At 40.9% G+C, this 21,416-nt stretch overlaps 1 protein-coding gene across 6 annotated transcripts in view; it reads right to left on the reverse strand.

Moving 5' to 3' along the window:
* The window catches only part of LOC129503687 (OX-2 membrane glycoprotein-like), a 108,643-nt gene that overhangs the window by 77,567 nt on the left and 9,660 nt on the right, over nucleotides 1-21,416 (reverse strand). For 4 of the 6 annotated variants that reach the window (XM_055315980.1, XM_055315977.1, XM_055315978.1 and 1 more), the window contains 2 exons: nucleotides 20,677-20,949; nucleotides 18,416-18,523 (listed from right to left, as the gene is read on the reverse strand). In XM_055315980.1, coding sequence (XP_055171955.1) covers nucleotides 18,416-18,523; nucleotides 20,677-20,949 — 381 coding nt within the window. Of the gene's footprint in view, nucleotides 1-11,855; nucleotides 13,406-18,415; nucleotides 18,524-20,676; nucleotides 20,950-21,416 lie in introns of those variants that run through there. The other 2 variants (XM_055315981.1, XM_055315983.1) reach the window with 2 other exon arrangements.

Consider the following 21,416-nt stretch of genomic DNA (forward strand, 5'->3'; position numbering starts at 1 on the left):
AACCTGCTTCTCCCTCTGCCTATGTCTCTGCCCCCCCCCCTCTCTGTCTCTCATGAATAAATACATAAAATCTTTAAAAAAGACAAGAAAACTACAGACAAAGTTTAGCTGGAGTTGGGGTACCTGAGGAAGTAAATGGGAAAAATAGTGTGTGGCCTACAGCAGTAGGAGGTGTGAAAATGGGGTCATGAATGAGTAGCAGTGTCTGTAAGAAACAAGATTAGGACATGAACATAGGAGTGAGTGCCTGAAGGGCACCTGGGGGGCTCAGTCAGTTGAGCATCTGACTCTTGGTTTCAGCTCAGGTAGTGGGATGGAGACCCACTTCCAGCTCCATGGTCCCCAGGGAGTCTGCTTGAGACTCTCTCCCTCTCCCTCTGCCCCTCCCGTCCTCTAAAATAAATAAATAAATCTTAAAAAAAATGAGTAAGTGCCTGAGGTAGGATAAAGACTAGGGCTAGGTTAGTGGAGGAGAAGAGGGATGGGAATTGAAAAGAACCGTCTATGTACATATAACCAATAATTATGACCGAAGTCGTTTTGGAGACAGTAACAGTTAGCCAGGGACTAAGGTTGTCAAGGGATAAGGGGAAGGACCTGAGGAGGTAGGTGACTCTAAGAAAGAGGACAGGTTAGTAAATTATTTGGCCATTTGAGATTCAAAGAAAGGGCTTTATATGGAATCAGGAAGGAAAATGGCCTCAAAGTGTCAGGGAGACAAAAAACACATCTCCCCACGCCATACCCAGGTCCAGCAAAACCCACTGCAGGGGGCTCTGGGGGACTCTGTTCTTGAGGGGGCATGGGGTTCAGTTAGTGCAAAAGATGAAAGGAAACATTTAGGAAACTGGTTGAAATAGATAAAGGGGATTAAGAGGTACAAACTTCCAGCTTTTTCCTTTTTGTCCTTTAAAGATTTTATTTATTTATTTGAGATAGAGAGAGGGCGCCCTGGAGGCTCAGTGGCTGAGCGTCTGCCTTCGGCCCAGGGCAAGATCTGGGGTCCTGGGACTGGGTCCTGCATGGGGCCACTCACAGTGAGCCTGCTTCTCTCTCTGCCTGTGTCTCTGCCTCTCTCTCTCTCTCTCTCTCTCTCTCTCTCATGAATAAATAAATAAAATCTTTAAAAAAGAGAGAGAGAAAGAGAGCAAAGGCAGGGGAGGGGGCAGTGGGACATGGAGCAGCAGACTCCCTGATAAGTGGGGAGCCCGATGTGGGGTTCCATCCCAGGACCCTGGGATCCTGATCAGGGCTGAAGACAGACACTTAACTGACTGAGCCACCCAGGTGCCCCTAAACTTCCAGTTATAAAATCAGAAAGTCACAGAGGTGAAAAGTACAGCATAAAGAATATAGTCAATAACATTGACATAAAGTGATAGGGTGACTACACTTACCTTGCTGAGCATTGAGAAATATATAGAATTGTTGAATCAATATGTTGTGCCCCTGAAACTAATATAAAATGGTATATAGATTATACTCCAATCAGTCCATCAATGCAAAAAACAGAAAGAGTTCCAGGGAACAGAGGTGAAGGATTCCCGGAGTTGGGGATCGGTGGGAGGCAGGGTCAGGAAAGGGGAGCTTAGTGCCTAGAGGAATGAGCACTTTCCTAGGAGTCACTCTTGGGCTTCTTGCAGTGATTGACTTAAACAGGGGTAAAGATATGCCAGGCAATGGTGGCAAAGATGTGGTTTGAGAAATCGAGGGGGGCAAGGTCTTGTGAGGAGTGTGCAAAAGTTTGAGACTCCCTCTTGATCTCCAAGGTTGGATTTTCAGTATCGTTTTTCATAATCTGACTGGCAGCTCTCAGAAAAGCTGCTGCTTCCCTGGGAGGTGGTTTCTATTGAAAGATAGAGAAAAAAAAAAAAAAGAGCTTGGACTTTAGAACCTGCTCACCTGGATTTGTACTGCAGGTCTGCTTCTAAGGAAGAGGGGTGACATTTGTCTTTGTCATTAATCTCAGCCACCATATGTTTATCTGTGAGTATTAACCCCCAGAAGGTGACTGTGTCTGTAGAATCACTGGGCCCCAGGAGGCTCTCAACACATTATCTGAAATTTCCTGCGGGTAAGGATAGCCGTGTGGGTCAAATATTGACAGGCACTCTTAGATTTTTAAGCAAAAAATTACCAAAATACATGCTAAAATGTCTACTGAGTTTTATAGACATTAAGTACTCAGTCATGATTTAATTCAATGCTTTTCACATTTTCAATTAACCCACAAGAAGAAAGACATCTGTTGTGACCCAGAAATTCAGGCTCCTGAGCTTCCCAGGAATCAACAGTTGTGCCTTTACATGTAATACATTCACCAATTTCCCTTTTCCACCTATTGTTTCAAATAGAAACGGCGTAAGTTCATTTCATGATCCCAAATTTGAAGCAACTTTAATGTATTCTACAAACATTTACTGAGCACCTCCTATGTGCCACAGGGGATGCTTAGGAAAAAATAAGACATAGATTTTGTTCACAGGACACTGAAGGAAAAAATTAAGTGATATATTAAGCACTAAAATATAAATCTGTAAACGTACCATGGGATCTTAACCTGGAAAATCTGAGAACATTCTTCCAGAGGAGTAAACTGTACCTTGAAAGGGAGAGCAGGATTTGTTTAGACAAGGAAAATATACCGTGAGGGTGTATATTCTGTTCCAAATGGTTGTTTTTTAGAGAGAGCCATATTACAGGGTTTGGGGTTATGTAAACAGCACTTCACCACTTTTCCAAGTCTTGGAATTGTGGAAGAAATCTTTTGTTTATGTAGAATTAGCTTGCTCTTGGCTAACTAATCATAGCCCCACAAGCAATCTTCCAAAGGGAAGCACAGGAGACAGTAGACTTGACCAATGAAATGATAAATTAAAGAACATTCTGGAAATATACCGTAGGATATGCCAGGAGAGGCACCCACTGAGCCCGTGAGACCTACTCTGCTTGGCCAGCTTCGCTCATCATTTTGACGATGCTGGAGCCTGTGGGGAAGTCTGCTTCTCTACAAACGTGGAAAGCATCAGATGAATCCACCTCAGGGATGTGACTGCAAGGATGTAAAACCCTGACAGGTATTCCCAAATCTATTTGCCAGTTATGGTCAACATTGGCTTCCTCTGGCCCTGGAAACTAATCTTCCTGTTTGGATCTAACTGTATTATTTTTAAGCCAATCAGAGATCATGGAAAAATGAGGTGAGTAAAATCTGGGGATTTTTGAGAAGTGATTCCAGAAAACTATCATCAGAAATATGTAAATCAGAGAAAATAAAAGCATAACAGATTTTAAAAGACTCCCAATTCCAGTCCCTGAACCCGGTCCTCCTGACTAGTCAACCACTAAATCACCACTCCAATTGCCAGAGGCTCATGATTTCATAAGTCATGCCCCTTGCATTCTTGAACAATGCCAATAATCAGTTCAAGTTTTTACTTTTTCTGGGGACTCCTCGGTGGCTCAGTGGTTGAGCGCCTGCCTTTGGCCCAAGGTGTGATCCTGGGGTCCCAGGATCGAGTCCCACATTGGGCTCCCTGCATGGGGCCTGCTTCTCCCTCTGCCTGTGTCTCTGCCTCTCTGTGTGTGTCTCTCATGAATAAATAAATAAATAAAATCTATAAAAAAGAAAAGCAACTTTTTACTTTTTCTGAACTTGTTCTGGCTCTGTTTTCGGGATCAAAGTGTTATTTTCCTATAACAAAATTACCACAAATTTGGTGGTAATTACCATAACAAATTACCACAGATTTGGTGGTTTAAAACAGCAGAGACTTCTTCTTTCCCAGTTCTAGAAGCTAGAAGTCCAAAATCAAGGTTGGCCACATGGCTCACTCCTTCTGACGTCTCTCTGGGCAATCAGTTCTTTACCTTGTCTAGTTTTTGGCAGCTCCAGCCATTCTGGATTAAGGCATGGACCTCATTCTCCCACAAAAGAGTCAAGTGAACTATTTAGTAATACCAAAGGCTGAAATGCTGCGGTGGTGCCTTTGCATAGGGTTGTTTTGCCTGGCAAAATAGCAATGTACTCAATAAGCACTAGCTGTTTTTATTATCATTATTTTATAGTACTTTGAAATTTTCATTGTGTGACCAGATGCATCTGATATAATCCTCATAATCTTACAGTCAGATAGGTGTTATGCCAGGAAATGCAAATTTGGCAATCGTTACTCGGTATTACCACCATATTATTTTAAGGATTAATTTTTATTTGCCCTTCTTCTTCCCCAAAGTGATTTGAAACACTTTCAAAACACATATACTTAAAAAGTAGTAAATTGGGAAAATCAGAACCGAGTCAGAGGTGAGCTCTCACATCAACCATGATGGTAAGTTCAATTCCACTAACTGGCTGTCATATTTGGGCTCTTACAAAAAATGTTTTTTTTTAATTTTTATTTATTTATGATAGTCACACACACACACACACACACACACAGAGAGAGAGAGAGAGAGAGAGAGAGAGAGAGAGAGGCAGAGACATAGGCAGAGGGAGAAGCAGGCTCCATGCACCGGGAGCCCGATGTGGGATTCGATCCGGGGTCTCCAGGATCACTCCCTGGGCCAAAGGCAGGCGCTAAACCACTGCGCCACCCAGGGATCCCGTTACAAAAAATGTTAATGAATTTTCTGCATGATGGGATAATGGGTTAATTCTTTGATGTCTCTCTTTCCCTTGTTTTCGGTCCTTTATAACTTTTCTATAATGAGCATATATTATTTATTATCTTCATAATTGGAAAGTAACTTCTTAATTGGACTTGGCCTTCTTGATAATCAAGGCAAGAAGAGTAAATTAGTCATTTAGATAATTAGAATCAGAGAAGAGGTAGTAGGTCAATTCCTTCAAGAAAGTAAGTTTTTACAGTACTGTCTTTTACTTGAAGCCCTAAACAATATAATGCACTCTGATCTGAGAATCATTTCTCAGCAAATGCACGGACAGCACCCACAAATGCTTCTTCACTTTTCAAAAACAGCAGAAGTCATAAGTGATTCTATAACAGGCTAGGACCAGATGTCCATTAAATGGATTATGTATCCTTAGTCAATTACTCTGAAAGATTGCTGTGAAATGAGCGCATGCGTGAGTAGATACACAAGCTCCCTGGATCTGGTTTGAAAATGTGCTCAGAGCTGGCTATAGTAGCTTGGAGTATCTGAGGATGAGAAATAAAATATGTGTTTAAAGTTTCATAATAATATTGGATTTTCATTGATAAAACTCTAGAGTAAGGAATTCAAAGTTACTGACTAAAGACAGATTTTATTTGGAAACCACACGAAAAGGCAACAGAGACGAATTGATTGTGAAAATAGAGGAGAGAATTTTCTCGCTGAGAGAAAGGCCACCTTCAAACACCCAGTTAGTAGCAAAGTCGGAGCTCAGTTCTTTATTTTAAACTTTTGGATTATGAGATTTTCAAACATTTACAGAAAACTAGAAAGAAGAGGGTAATGTACCTCAGTGTCAGCACTGATCAACATATCAGTGTCACATTCCCTATCATCCATATTCAAGACATCACATGCCATCAAAGTATAAACTGAATTATAATCAGCGTATTTCTAAATTTTATTTCCCGTTCATGACATCACTTCATGATATTTCACAAGTTGTTTTTAAATACATGCAGATAGGGGCAGCCCCGGTCACTCAGTGGTTTAGCGCCGCCTTCAGCCCAGGGTGTGATCCTGGAGACCCAGGGTCAGGTCCCATGTTGGGCACCCTGCATGGAGCCTGCTTCTCCCTCTGCCTGTGTCTCTGCCTCTCTCTACCTCTCTCTGTGTCTCTCATGAATAAATAAATAAAATCTAAAAAAACAAACAAACAAACATGCAGATAGGTTAATTTGCCTGCCATTAAGTGTCAGGTTTCTCCAGGAAAATGTTTTTACTAGTGCCTCCCTCTGCAACTATCTCTCAGGACCCAGTACAGTGGGGCGGCTAGAGCAGTGCTTGCTATAGATGCTACCCTCCATGAGACACATGCTGATCACCATAAATGCAACTCACAGAAAGATGTAAGATGGTAAAAAGAAATGTCATGTCTCTCTCTAATAATCGTATGGTAAGAAAATTATTATACACTTGCTTGTTGTAAAAACCAATCGTTACAAACTTCATTGAATGAAATCATCACCTCTCGTCCATCTCTTTGTTCAATAAACTAAGCCAAACATGAGCTCCAACTTGTGAAATCATATCTTTCTATTCATCTTTTGCCACTGTTGACATGTTCTCTGATATGTTTAGGTTTTGGAACTTGATGAGGGTGAATGGAAATTCATTCAAGTCTGGCTTTATAAGTGCTCACTTCATAGGGTGATTCTTGGTTTTCTTTGTTTTTGTTTTTAAATCTACTTGGAGAAACTTTCCTCTCCCTACCCAAGAATGTGTTTCCATCCCGCCATGGTCAAGATCCAAGGCAAAAAAAAAACATGTTTGCTGAAGATAGTCAAAATTACGACAGCCAAAGAAAAGAATTCTCCAGAATGTAACCTCACATATGTATCAAACCAGATGTTTACCTGTTCACTGTGAGAGGAGCTGGAAGTACATCAAAAACCAGTGATGGGAATAGCTTTGATCCTCATGCAGAGGGAGGAGTTCAGGAAAATTTTGGGTTCCAGTAAAGCTCTGACCTCCTGAGGCTATATTTAAATTTAGGAAATGGTTATTCTTGGCTGAGTCAATGCCCCTAACCACTTCTATCAGGCCACAGAAGAGTCTTTGAGCTACCCTGGAAATTGCTACTCCCTACTTTTTCTCTCCTGGTAAAGGAATGAGGCTTGTATGGTTTCAGTGAGTCACTTGACATCTCTAGGACTCAGTCTCCCCATCTGAAATTACTTCTAATGCTGACTTTCTGTGATTCCTACTCGGTCCCTTGCATAGAGACTCAAAGGGCGCTGTTCCCTTGGCATACAACAGGAAGTTTCAGCTCACCCGGAAGCATCATACCAATCAGCTCTTGACACATTAGGTCTCAAACTGTTGTTGTCCATGGTTTATACAAGATGGTGGCTGCTGGTAACACTTTGGAGATAGAAACTGGTCAAATCAAATACATCTTGACAGACCTAGAGTTGCCTTGGGCAATACATTCTGTGGTTCTAAGGGATTTGTAGATTAAAGTTAGCTCTAAGACAGAGGAGAGAGAATTATCTTCTCTGCCCGGGTAGTTCCAGTCATGTCTAGACAGCTGTGGGACTGCCTTGGCTTCTCAGAAAGGACAAATGGAAAAGGAAGATAAAATTCTAGGATCTCTTTAAGCCATAGGAATTATCTGGAACGTTTCAAGTTCTGGCAAGGTCCTTGGGTCATGACATAGTATCAGATCTGCCAAAACAACATTAAGTCTAGGGAGAGAATCCAGGAATTCAAGGATGTCAATTCTGGCATCGTCTTTAAAGGTTTCGGAGGGCTCTTTGCCATCTCTGATGGCGGTCGTGGCTGTTAATACTACAGAGCAAGATGGCAAAACCACATTCAGGAAGCCAATGCTACTTTCCCTCCACCACCACTGCCACCTCCTGCTGCTTACATTCCAATGAGTTATTTTGATCTCACTGTTTAACAACAACAACAAAAAAGAGAACAACATGAAGGTTTTTGCGTACCTTGTTCAATTGGAGATTTTATTGTTTTTCATTTATCACTGTAAAACCAAGGACAATTTTATGGCTTTTTTTTTAATAGTTGTTACATGTAGGGCAATCTGTCTGTAAGTAGAGATAAATTACTCTAAAAGAAATTAATCCTACATGGTTTCCCCCTCAAGTCAAGTGTCTTGTTTAAATAAACTTGGTAAAGAAAAAAAAAAGAAAGAAAGAGAAAGCCAATGCTAAACAGAAAAGACTTTAACTTTTGTGTGGTTTATTCCCTTTGTCTCAGCCTCAGAGCAAGGAGGCCAAGTCATCCTGGATGGCGTACTGGGGCCTCTGCTTCTGTTGGAGACAAGCCCAGCTGGATTTTTCTTTGCCCAGCAAGAGGACGGCTCCCAGCCAGCAGTCCTCCATCGCCCTCAGCCCCCCACGTCCACTTCTGGACAAGGGTGGGGCTGGCTGTGCAGGTGAGGAGGGATTGAAGAACAATTGAGGACAGACATGAGGCCGTGCTATTTCGATGGGAGTTCTGAGCTCACGGGGGCAGACATGCCCCAGCACTTGGGCCTGCTGAGAGACACACGGCTTCTTGAACCCTACAGCCCCTCTGTAAGAGACTCGGTACACCATTTATAACTGAGGAAATGTAAATTCAGAGAGATGAAGTGACTGGCCGAAGATCACACATTATTAAGTGCCAGGAGTGAAGTTTATTATTATTTTAAATATTTTATTTATTCATGAGAGAGACAGAGACATAGGCAGAGGGAGAAGCAGGTTCCCTGTGGGGAGTCCAATGCGGGACTCGATCCCAGGACCCCAGGATCATCACCTGAACTGAAGGCAGACGCTCAACCACTGAGCCCCCCCAGGTGCCTCCAGGAGTGGAGTTTAAAACCCCCCTTTTGGCTCTAAATCTATTATGTTTGTCCCTATGCCTCATGATCACCAATTTCTAAGAGTCTTCTTCCTACATTCTAGGTCAATCACGCTTTCTCATAGAACAGGAAGATGTTCCAGTGCCAAGTTATTTGAACCAGTCCTCCTTCCCAGAATGTATTACCATAACATTAATTTGTCCAAAAAAAAATATTTATTGGCCACCTATACTGGTTGCTGGGAAAAAGCAAGCAGATAAAAATGTCTGCTTACTATCTAATGGGAGAAGACACCTAATAAATGAAATAAATAAAGCATAGAGTATGCTAGATGGCAGTGGGTGCAGTGGAGAAAAATAAAGCAGGAGAGAGTATTTGTTGGAGAAAGGGCTTACGTGACTATGTGGAAGCATATTCCAGGCAGAGAAGAGTAGGTGCCAAGACCCTGGGGTGGAAGCATGTCCAAATGGTGGCAAAATGAAGGAGGCTGGTGTGGTTGGCAGAGCTTGATCAGGAGAAAGAGGGGCAGATGATTTCAGGGAGTTGTCAGGCATAGCCTGATCATGGGCAGCCTTATAGCCCGCGTAAAGACCTTGGCTTCTAAAACAAGATGGGAAGCGTTTGGATATTTTGTGCAGAATGACATGATTTGTAATGACTTAGATTTTTAAAGTTGTGAAAATAGACCAAACAAGGGAGAAACAGCAGGGAGACTAAATAAAAAGAAAGCTATGGCAACAGCCAAGGAGAAAGATAGCGATGGTTTGGGCCGGGTGGAAGGATGGGGGGAGGAGTTGGATTCTGAAAGTATAGATAAGAACAAACAAGATATGCAGATAAGTAGGGTGTGAGCTGAATCACAGGACAAGTGGAAGGGACAGAGGGCACTGGGCCAGAAGCCTGGGATTCTCAGTGGGGAGTTTCAGCCCATCTCATGTTTACAGTTACCTGAGGAAATTCACTGAAAAATTGGGGCCTCATTTTTCACACATTCCTGATCACACAGGCTCAGATGAATGTGATGTCTGTGCCCGAGTTCATTTGCTCAGAAATGAGTCAGTTTTGGGTGACCTCATGCAAGTTCATCAGCCTGAGCAATCGTGGCAGGGAGACCGAGGTCAGATCTGGAATGTTTTGGGAGCAAATATAAAAACCAAAACCCCAAAAGGAGCATTATAGCTGTTAGAAATTAATTTAGGGAGGTTTCTTTCTCAAAAGTTCAATCTCGTTCTTGGTAGGCTAAGAATGAATAGCCACAGAAGAAAATTTGTTTGTAAAAAATAAAACTGTTTTTGCCAAAGCTTTATGATCTCTAGGTACAATATGTATTTTGTACTCTTTGAACCTGTATTTATAAAATGTTACCTAGTTGGAGATTAATTCATTTTGACACACTCTCAAAATTATCTTCAGTTTTAGTTTTGTGTGAAAAAGGCTTCTTTTGGTTTCCCTTGACTCTGAGGCAGGTTTATTACCACCTTGGAATTTTTCTAAATTTTTACCAGCAAGAGAGCTGTATGATTGAATTATTCTAAGTGACTTAAATGCTTACAACTTCCCCAATCTTACGTAAACACGCAAAGCCCATGCTGCCTCTTTCCAATTCACAAATTCAGAGAAAGCACCCCTAACTGTAACATTCTGGATAAGCGTGGAGCAGTTGGTGAGCTCCTCCTAGGGGTGAAGGGGCAGGAGTTAGAGCAAGACAGGTTTCCAGGTCACCCCTTCCTCCTCCTACCTTCATTGGCTAATACCCTCCCCAATTTTTTCCATCACAACCTACTATTCTAATTCCAAGTATCTTGATATCCTCCAAGGTAACTGATAAGCCATTTCATAAGCCAATTTAATTGAATTACAAGCGTATTTCACAGAAACTGTGTTTTTTTAATAAATTGCAGGTTTGTGGCAATCCTGCCCCTAGCAAGCCTATTGGTGCCATTTTTCCAGAAGCATTTGCTCACCGCATGTCTCTGTGTCACATGTTGGCAATTGTCACAATTTTTCAAACTTCTTCATTATTATTCTATTTGTTAGGTGACCTGTGATCAGTGATTATGAGTCACTGAAAGCTCAGATGATGGTTAGGATTTTTTTAGCAATGAAGTATTTTTTTTTAAGATTTTATTTATTTGAGAGAGAGTGAGAGAGATCATGAGACAGGGGAAGGTAGAGGGAGAAGCAGACTCCCAGCTGAGTGGGGAACCTGATCCTGAGCCTGGGACCCCAGGGTCATGACCTGAGTGAGCTGAAGGCAGATGCTTAACTGACTGGGCCACCCACATACCCCACAATAGAGTATCTTAAAACTAAGGTATGTACATAGGTTTTTTTTTTTAGACATAACATTAATGCACACTTAATAGACTACAGTATACTGTCAACTTAACACTTTATATGCACTGGGAGGCCAAGAAATTCATCTGAGTCATTTTGTTGTGATATTTGCTTTTTTGCAGAGGTCTGGAACCAAACCCACAATATCTCTGAGACACACCTGTATTAGTGATGAAGAAGGACTAGTCCTAGCTCCCTGCCCTGTTCTGATGAAATAATGGAATGCTTAGGCACTGAAAAGATATCTGTTTAATAAGGAGTTTTTTTGGGAGACTCACAAAATCTCCTCATAAGGTGGTCTCCTTCCTTGCATATACTTTAAATCATCCGTCTTTAATATTGTCCCTGAGGCTGTTTCAGAGGGTCTACAAAGTAAAAACTATTATTGTCATCATGCCAATACATCATTTGCCTTTTTTACTCTCATCTTCTCAGAAGTGTGCTGTGGAACTTGCCAGATGCTAGGTGATAGGTAATGTTGACATCACGCTGATGGTGATGCTAACAGGACACATGCTTGTATAGTTTTGTTTTTAAAATTTATAAGCTTTAATTACAAATGTGGTAAATTTGTAGATTTACTTCTCTTTACAAGAAAGCTCCTTGGGGTCCTCAATAATGTGTTTGAGCATGTTCTAAATTTTTTAGAACTGCTGCTTTAGTTATCCCGCCTGATCTGGCAGCTGAGATACCCAGGCAGGGTGGAAGGAAGCTCCTATTAGATTTGAAACTGTGTAACCTAATCAGTTTTTCAAAGGTTGGTATCTAAAAGCAAAATCAAAAGACTATATACAAGGAAGTGCCCCCCAAATGACCAGGTTACGTCAAAAGGACACAGTTACCAACTTGATAGAGCTCCCACTGGCCCGACCGGGGATATCTGATTTGTGACTTTGTGATTTATCAGAAATGTTAGTGGCATCTTTTAGCAGGTGAGAGATAGAGGGGAGGGGAGGGTTTCACCTACAGAGGGAAAATATAAAGATTATCATTAATGTCCACATTTCCCAAAAAAGTATCACAAACCAAGTATTTAGATTTGACATTTATAATCAGTCAGTATCTTAATACAAATATAATAATACAGAATTAAATAACATACGAAAAGCTTACTAAATATACAAATATTCAGTTCAACAGTGAACACAACTTGCGTTTTAGTTCCTAGGTCACTGAGTAGAGACAAAAGGTACTGAAAAAGTCACTAATTTGGTCTTGTGATTAAGAGTTCAAAATTGTAAAAAAAAAAAAAAAAAAAAAAGAGTTCAAAATTGTTTCACTAGTTAGAACAATATATTTAGGACAAAGGCATTTGTAAACCCATACATATTTTCTCTGCTATTATGAGAAGTTAACTCATGGGAAAAGAAGCTAAGAGGGAAAAGCATTTGAATGGACTGTTATTCAGGAAACTTCCTAAATGCTTGTTTTTGTTTTATTATATATTTTCATTATACTAAATTGAGTTCACAATGACTAATATAGAACTCCATCATATTATAAGTCAAATGGAACAGGAAATGCTTTTTTAAAAATGTGAACTGCTGGACCAAGAATACTTCTTCTTCTATATAAGTAGATAAGTCAAGTTAAGGTTGTCAGCGTTAGGGATCCCTGGGTGGCGCAGGGGTTTGGTGCCTGCCTTTGGCCCAGGGCGCGATCCTGGAGACCCGGGATTGAATCCCACATCCAGCTCCCGGTGCATGGAGCCTGCTTCTCCTTCTGCCTGTGTCTCTGCCTCTCTCTCTTTCTCTCTCTGTGACTATCATAAATAAATAAAAATTAAAAAAAATTAAAAAAAAGGTTGTCAGCGTTATTCTGACTAGTAAGTAATGAATTCAGTTCCATAGTCATTGTGGTCAACATCACAGAAGAACATGAAGAACAGCAGTGAAACCAAGGGTTCTAGAAAGACCTGTTACTAACCAGGCAATGAGTTACCTCATAGAGTGACTACCCTCACCAGGTGATGAGGAAACAAGACTCCTGGACCTAAGAACAATATGGAAGAATAGATGGAACAGCAACAGAAAGGTAAAAGGTGGTTTCAGAAAAGTTCTCTGGTCCTTAACACCTTCCTGTGTTCTCCGTTCTTTTTTTTTTTTTCCATTTCTTTATTTCTTTTTCTCCTGGTGTTACATCAATTTTTAGAGCAGAATGGCAAACTATCAGGTCCAGATTTCTAATTTTCTGGATGCAGCTGTGAAGCTCATTGAGCTACAACGATGAACAAAGGGCTGCCATCAGGTAGAGCCTGAGTCAGCCTCTGAGTTGTGGCTACTGATTCAAAATCCAGTATCCTTTCGACAGTACAACGCTGCATTGCTTCACATAATCAAGTCCTACAACAGACTTGAGAGGTAAAATGACTTCCTTTTGGAACTCCCAGAAGCGCTGGGTAGCTTAGATGGCAGTAGAAAATCTTGAAATTCTTAAGTCTTTTACCCCTACCTCTTCTGTTCTTTAGGTCCCTTAGAGAAGACCCTTTTCCTCCTGCCTTCCTCCTGAGTCAGATTCAAGTAGACCAGGGCATAACTTTCTGGGTTCTGAAAACTTTCAGGGTGTGATTCCTCTAGGGCTCTGGATAAAAGAAAGATCAAGATATTAACTTCAAACATTTATAATGCCTATCCTAATACATTTGAGGATAAATAACAGAAAGGTCAGTAAGCATAGAATATACCTGGGCAAAGATAAGGACATTCCTGAACAACGTGATATGGGAGACTGTGACTCTTTCTAAGGACATAGGTAATTCTAGGAAATAATGTTTTGGAGAATCACTTAAGACTACAAGCAAAAAAAAAAAAAAGTCAAAAATATTCCAAATAATCTACACGTGTCTTATTTATAAGACCTTGAGCTTTGTTTCCTGTAGATACGAACTTGCTGGACATTGGGCTGGGAGTGTCACATAGTGGACATATGGAGGGCCTTTCAGGGCTACCAGATTTCTAAGACATAAACTGAAAGGATGTAGACCTCCCCACAAGGCATGTAGTCAATGAAGGAAAAGACCCGGGATTTTTATCTTGGTGCCACCTCTCATTCTCTGTGTAACCTTAAGTAATTCTTTACCAGAAACTGTAATGTTTTAAACCTCCCAAAATTCCAGTATCCACTAATTGTGGTAAAAGACCCAGAACAGCTCAGGCAAGATTGCCCAGGCTTAAGGTTCTGCTAGTAAGTGACTTTGTAATCAGGTCATGACATGATATGACGGATGGCGTCTGCACCCATCCAAGGGTAAACTCTTGTAGAAAAATATGTTGGAACGCAAGATTTCTTCCAGCAATTTGGCCTAAGCAGTTCAATAAAGATTGCCTCACACTTTTCTCATCTAAAGCACCACATTTCAGGACACCTAGGAGGCTCAACAGTTGAACGACTGCCTTCGGCTCAGGGTGTGATCCTGGAGCTCCGGGATCGAGTCCCACATTGGGCTCCCTGCAAGGAGCCTGCTTCTCCCTCTGCCTAAGTCTCTGCCTCTTTCCTTCTGTGTCTCTCATGAATAAATAAATAAAATCTTTTAAAAAATACATTAAATAAGTAAAGCACCACATTTCTTCTGCTTGGAGCTATGAGGAAACTGGGTTAGGGGTGTGGGCTGCCACCCATGCAGCTTGCGTCAGGGAGACATAAGTACACTTATTACGCAAAGATTCTTATTATTTTCGAAACAAATAGTCTTTGTATTGTCCTTCCAACTATTACCAATTTCACCATCACAAGCTATTTATTGGACACTTCTGTTATTTGTTATAGCACTAAGCTTAAAATAGAAGAAAGTGACACGATTCCAACCAGGACATAGAGTTTTAGTAACACTGCCACTGTTACCTCCAAAAGAGCCCATTTACAGTTTACATTATTACAAAGGGAAATGAATGAATTCAGGGTAATTATACAGATGATGAGGGTGAGGAAAAAAAAAACCCTCTGGACACTTGAAGAAAAAGTAAAGTTTGGCATATGCATTTCATATGAGTGTCTAAATTTTCTATTGTTTGCCAATGCTGCCTTGACTCAATCAAACAAAAGAAAACTGGTACTCAAAATAAAAATCTCAAAAATTGAGGTGGTTAACCATCTACTAAGATCTGCCCCCAAAGTGAGGTTAGTTTCTGAGAAGCAAGTGATCACTGGTGGGTTGATTAATGAGAAATCAAAGGCTATTCTCAATTCCAAACTTAACTTCATTGTAGTCTATGTGGAAAGGACAAATTTATGACATCAACTGGGTTTTAATAGAAAGAACTATTATTATAGAATGGTGGAAAATTTCCCTAGGAAATTTTATTTTATTTTTTCACTTTCTATTTTAGTAATAAAGAACTAGATTCATGAAAGAAAAAGAAAATAGGATGTTCTTTGAAGACATATCAACCTATTATCGTACTGTTGTTGTCTCATGGGCGGTAACCATGATGATCCCATCAGGAATGGCACAGAGAGAAACTGCCTCTATCTCATCATAACCTTCCTCCAGCATGTACCTTTACTGGTGAAAAGAACACCACCATTCTCTCTGGCATTAAACAGAATCACAATAAAAAGAGAGTCTACTGTTTCTACAAAAATAACATCACCATTACAGATCACTCCTCTATCCCAAAACTACAAACTTGCTTGTGCTTTTGTGAGCAATGACTAAGGGATTTTGTTCTAAAATAGACTTTGTTGTTGCTGTTCTTATTTATTTAACAAAGAGTCGAACCTTATTTAACTAGATTTGTCTTCCCACTGGCTGGCTTTCTGGAGATGATTCTTTTCTACTTCAGTAAATTCAAGACTTAATTCAGCCACCCTATCCTCATTGTCTATCCATGAATTTTGAACACAGGCACATACACATTCACACACATTCAGTTCCCCTTCTTCACTTCCTTATTTCTAAACACAGTGCCATTTTCCCAGTCACCAGGCTCAGAAACTTGGTGTCATTTTCTATCATGCTTTCCCGTCCATTCAAAAGTTTTATTGTTTGGGTGATGATGGAAAGAAAAAGAGAGGAAAAAAAGAAAACCCAAAGTAAGGTTAGGAATGATAGGAAGCAAATGTCATAGGACCACCCATTTTCATCACAAATTGATAATCAGATTTTGGTAAAGAACCTTAAGGTGTCAATATCTTCTAGGGAAGGGTTTCCTTCCCTTTCTCCTAATTTTTGTATAATTTAAGTTTTGGTCTTGAGTGTTTAAGTCTCCAGTATTACTGGCACTTAGTTTTACTAGCTATTTAAGTATATGGGACCAAATGATCTGGCTGTTTTTTTTTTTTTAAACTAGCAAATTTTTGAAACTAGCAAAAAACTTCAGTCACCCAAAATATGCCATTGAACATCCAATGTGATTAACTAGGTTAGTCGTATGTCATGAAGATATCACCAATAAATGGCAATCCCAGTGCTTGCAAGATTCTATAGAGGTTCAAGTGCTTATTTCATAAATGAGAAAAGCCTGAGAATAAAGAGAGCTGACTCCCTTTGCTTCAGGAACTGGAAAAGACCTTGAACAATTATATTTCCCAGGAAACCCAAGACTTACTTAATGAACAAAGGACAATTATTTTGCAAATGCCCCACTCTAGTGGAATTTACCTTGGACTTGAATAGATTGTATTATTAGATTCTCCTCCAGCAGGGACTTTTTAAGATGAATTTGAACACTTCGTACTTTACTTTTCAAAAGAATATAGCAGTAACAGCAAGCAAGGACTAAAATAAAGGCAGCCCAATAATGCCTTTCAAGTCAGGACTCCAGGGCATCATAGCTGGAAGAACATTCTGGCAGAGGTCAGCAGACCAAAACCAGGGTTCTAGTCCTAAGCCTCTTGTTAACTAGCTGTGTGACCTTAGGGAAGGAAGTCCATTTCCCTCTCTGGCTTCAATTCCTACTTGGAAAAAATGAAATGTTTGGATAAAGTAGAATCAAAGAGCCTTCTGCCTTTGACATTCTGCAGAGCACTAATGAATTCTAGGGCTTATGTTTATATGCAATAAAATGATCTGATCTGTAATCTTCTCCTCCCACAGAACAGATACTTTTATCTACTTTTACAAAGGGGTTGTTGAAACTGAAGATTTGTCACTTTTTTTTTATAAAATCACAAGAATTAATCTGGTGTTTATATAAGGCTTATGCAAAATTAAGTGTTCCAAAAACCTAGAACATGAAAGATAGTTGAAGAGACACAAAATAAAAAGGGAAAAAGGGTAGCAGTTGAGTGAAATTTTTCATAGAAATTTAAAATAACACTCTAAACCAACAGGTTTTTTTTTTCTTCTTCTACAGGAAAAAACTTTCTTATCAGCCTTTCACCCTTGGAAATCCCCACCACAAACACCATAAACTGCAGGTTTCCATTAACTTTAATAAACTATGCACTGCCTTATGAAAACAAAAACATTAATTCTCTCTCTCTCGCTGACTCCTCTTGTTTTAGAGTGTCTCATTTTATACTATCTCCCAATGTTTCAGACTCTGCATTTATGAGATACTGAAATTACAAAAAGAAAAGAATTGAGGGACCCCTGGGTGGCTCAGCGGTTTAGCGCCGCCTTCAGCCCAGGGCGTGATCCTGGAGTCCTGGGATCGAGTCCCACATCGGGCTCCCTGCATGGAGCCTGCTTCTCCCTCTGCCTGTGTCTCTGCATGAATAAATAAAATCTTAAAAAAAAAAAAAAGAATTGAAAGCATCAGTTTGAAAATCTATCCATTCATCCCATGATTCATTCACTATTTTAATTAAACCTTCTTGAACATCTAACATACATAAGACACTGTGATAGACATTGTAGAGACAGAGAAAAATCTATAGTCTATAAGGACAGAATGACATGACATATTTATTTATTTTATTTTGTTTTTTATTTTTTTAAAACATTTTATTTATTTATTCATGAAAGACACACACACACACACACACACAGAGACAGAGAGAGAGAGGCAGAGACACAGACAGAGGGAGAATCAGGCTCCATGCAGGGAGCCCGACGTGGGACTGGATCCCGGGTCTCCAGGATCACACCCTGGGCTGAAGGCGGCGCTAAACCACTGAGCCACCCGGGCGGCCCGACGTGACATATTTATAAGTACAGATCACCTGTATTGCTACCTATAGTGTTTGAGACATAGCAAGAGTATAACGAAGAAAATACTATCTAATTAGTGAATATACTGGACTACCTCAGAGTCTCTTACTGGAGTAGCTGGCCTGAGGAGTGCTATCGATAGAAAAGAGATTGTCCTCGTTAACACGGATTGGAACAAGTGTGTGTACTTGAGACTTCTTTCTCTAGTTTTGCCATCAGCTGCAGTGAGTGGATAAACATTTTCCACATTTCCTCTCATCAACCCTTCCTCTTAATTTACGCATAATTAGCCATGAAATGATCTTAGCAAATGAAAAGCAGAAGCATCCAGCTTAATATCCAACTACAAGAAAATGACCCCCCCCAAAGTGTCCTAAAATACCAGCACACAACAAAACACATTGTTGCCATCCTTACTTACCATCTTCCTGTGTCCCTCCCAAATTGCTATTAAAAAATCATTTGTTTCCTTGTCTGTATGTCCTGTAATAACTCACCTCTGTCCTGGTTCCGACGACGTTTCCAATATAATAAGATTGAGATTAAGACCAGAAGAATTACCAGGGAAACAATACTTAACAACAGCGGAACAGAAAACCAAAAGCCTGTAGATGGTGAAGGGGGGAGAAAAGAGAAACAAAGTCATAAGTGGAAACTGTGAGGCAAAAAGTGATAAAGCAATTCTTGTGATGAGTTTTTCCTTAAGTTGAGCTTTCAATGAAAATTATCCTTGAATATATACCGACTGAGATCTCTGTTAGTGGTTCCACATTATTTCAATAACATCTAGTTAATAATAGTCTAACTACATGTTTTATGTGGTTACTCTCTCATGAGAGCTTTGAACATGTAACTTCATTTAATAGTCAAGACAGCCCAAGAGTTGGGTATTATCACCTCACATATAAAAACAACAACAGAACAAAAAAACTGAGGCCCAGAGAAGCTAAGTAAGCCCCAAATCAGCATCGTAAGTGTTAGAACCAAGGCTTGGTCAGGGATCAGTTTGCCTCCAAAGCACACATTCTTTGCCATACAGTCCATTAAAGTAATATATTTATTGAGGAAGCTGTGGAAAATATAGAGAAATATGAAGGAAAAAACTGTGCATTTCAGGATTCCAACCCCAGGAGTAACTCATCTCAATGTTTTTATTGTATTTCTTCTAATCTATGTCTTTGTTATTAAATCTCTTTCCAACAGTCAATAAATGCGGCTCCTCAGCGTCACTCTGCACTACTAAGGCAGGGGGAGAGTTTCCTGATTCAGGAGTTTCCAGCATCTTCCCCATACTTCTATAAAGGGATTTGCAAATCACAATTCAATGGAGCACCTTCAGACAGAGAGACGTGTCTAACTTCCATACTTCCAGTGCATGATATGCTTGAAGCATCGAAGACTTTCAGTGATGTTCACAGAACAAACATGGGACACCTGGGTGGCTCAGCGGTTGAACATCTGCCTTCAGCTCTGGGTGTGATCCCAGAGTTCTGGGATCAAGTTCCGCATTGGGCTCCCCAGAGGGAGCCTGCTTCTCCCTCTGCCCGTGCCTCTGCCTCTTTCTTTGTGTCTCTCATGAATTAATTAATTAATTAATTAATTAAATCTTTAAAAAGAATTTACAAACTATGGAAGTTGAGTTTGGCATTCTTAGAAAAGAAGACATATTCCTTTTCAGGTTTTTGTTTTCCAAGGAAATTTACCCTCTGCCTTGGCTAAAAATGAGGATCTCTTCACAAATGTCCAAATCTAACCTTGCAAATCTTTTGACTAAATTTACCTAAATGTTGACTTTTTGATTAGTCTGTTTTTTTTCAAGGACACCCCCCCCCCCAAATGACAACTGGAAATGTTCCCTAGAAGCTACACACCAATAAGGCATGCAGGGGAAACTTTTTCTAGGCTTCATTGCTTAAAATGCTCCCTGAAAAAAAAAAAAAAGCACCAATATCTTTTTAGGAGGCTTATTACGGAGAGCCTCACCCAGACCTAGTGCTTCCAAATCACACAGATCAAAACTGTGGCTATTCCAAAAGCATCCTGCCTAAAATTGCCACTCCCTTTAGTTTCCTGCCCACAACACTCATTTCTTGTATCCATGAGGCCCAGAGACAGCAGCTTAAAGAGAAACACAAGAAAGCAAAAGGAGTCTTGCACAGGAGGCAGTCTGTTTCAAAGGGGTGAGGAAGACATCGTCAGGTCAATCCCTTTCTTAAAAGCGCAGTGGCCCCTCTTCCACAGTGTAGATTATGCAAAGCCTTCCTCATAGATGTCACCTCTTCCAGGAAATGCTTGTGGATCCCTCTAGACTGATCTGATGCTCTCCTCCCAAACCCTCAGTCGTCCCGGGGGTGCACCGGTGTGCACCGTAGCTTTATCGCACACAGTGGTATAACTGCCCATTCTGTGCGCCCATTCTGGGATAGGAACTTGTGAGCCCAGGGCCTGAGTATCGCTTACTGTGCCAGTTCAAGAGTCCCAGAGCTTGCGCCAGTAGACACTCTGGAAGTGTCAGCAGCATGGGAAACAACAACAAAAAAATGCATGGGTGGATCTCAGCAGAAGTATTTGGTATGTGGCCAACCTACCACACTTACTGAAGTAAAACTTTCTCAACTCTGTTTTTCTTTCCTTACTTACTCCATTCTCTCCCTCGAGCTCCTCTGCTAAGTGGCCAAGAGGCTTTGCAGAACATTCAGCACCTTCCAGGTGCTGATGGCAGACGCACCCACAGCCATCTTTGCCCACCTTCTCTTACCTTTATCCACAGTCTGCCTGAGGCTGGTCACTGTCCCCAGGTGCAGAACCTGGCAAACCACTTCCTTCCCCACTTGTCTCTTGGGGTCTTTGACGTGGAGGACGCTTGTGACTGATGTGGTCCCATTGGGGTGCAAGAGAACCTCAGTACTGTTTTCAATCCCTGACCCAGCGACCTTCCAAGAGATCACAGGTGCTGGGCGGGCATTGGCAAAACACGTGATATTTAGCTGGTCTTCGAAGAAGTTGTAGTGAAGAAACACTGTGGGCTGTACTGGGACAAAAAAAAAAAAATGATGGTCTACCATGAATTAAGCACCACATGCTCCTCAAAGGCTGAAGGAAGATCTTTACAGAAAGACACTGTGAGGGGGAGGCCTCAAGGGATAAGGTGGCCCATCCAACTTGAACTGGGCCTTCTCGGTTCTTCCTGTGTCTAAGCAATCCTGTGGCCAGAGGGATGGAAACTGGCCTAGTACAACCCTGTAACAAGAAAAATCCTCTCTGTAGTTTGTCTGCAGGGGAATTAGCTCAATGCACAGAGGGTGTCCTTTTTCCCAAACAGTCTAGAGCCTACTTATTCTGTTCTCCTTTTCCATGGGCAAGGCAGCCATCTCTGACTTCTTCTGGGTATCCCTCTCATAGTCTGACAATGGTCCCCAGTCAGCGCTTCCAGACAGGTAGCCTGTGCTTCTCGGAAGTCCCGGGGCAGCTTCAGAACAGAGCCCATGGATGGGCTGC

Source organism: Nyctereutes procyonoides, unplaced genomic scaffold, assembly GCF_905146905.1.
Source record: "Nyctereutes procyonoides isolate TBG_1078 unplaced genomic scaffold, NYPRO_anot_genome, whole genome shotgun sequence".
In the NCBI taxonomy this organism is placed as follows: domain Eukaryota; kingdom Metazoa; phylum Chordata; class Mammalia; order Carnivora; family Canidae; genus Nyctereutes; species Nyctereutes procyonoides.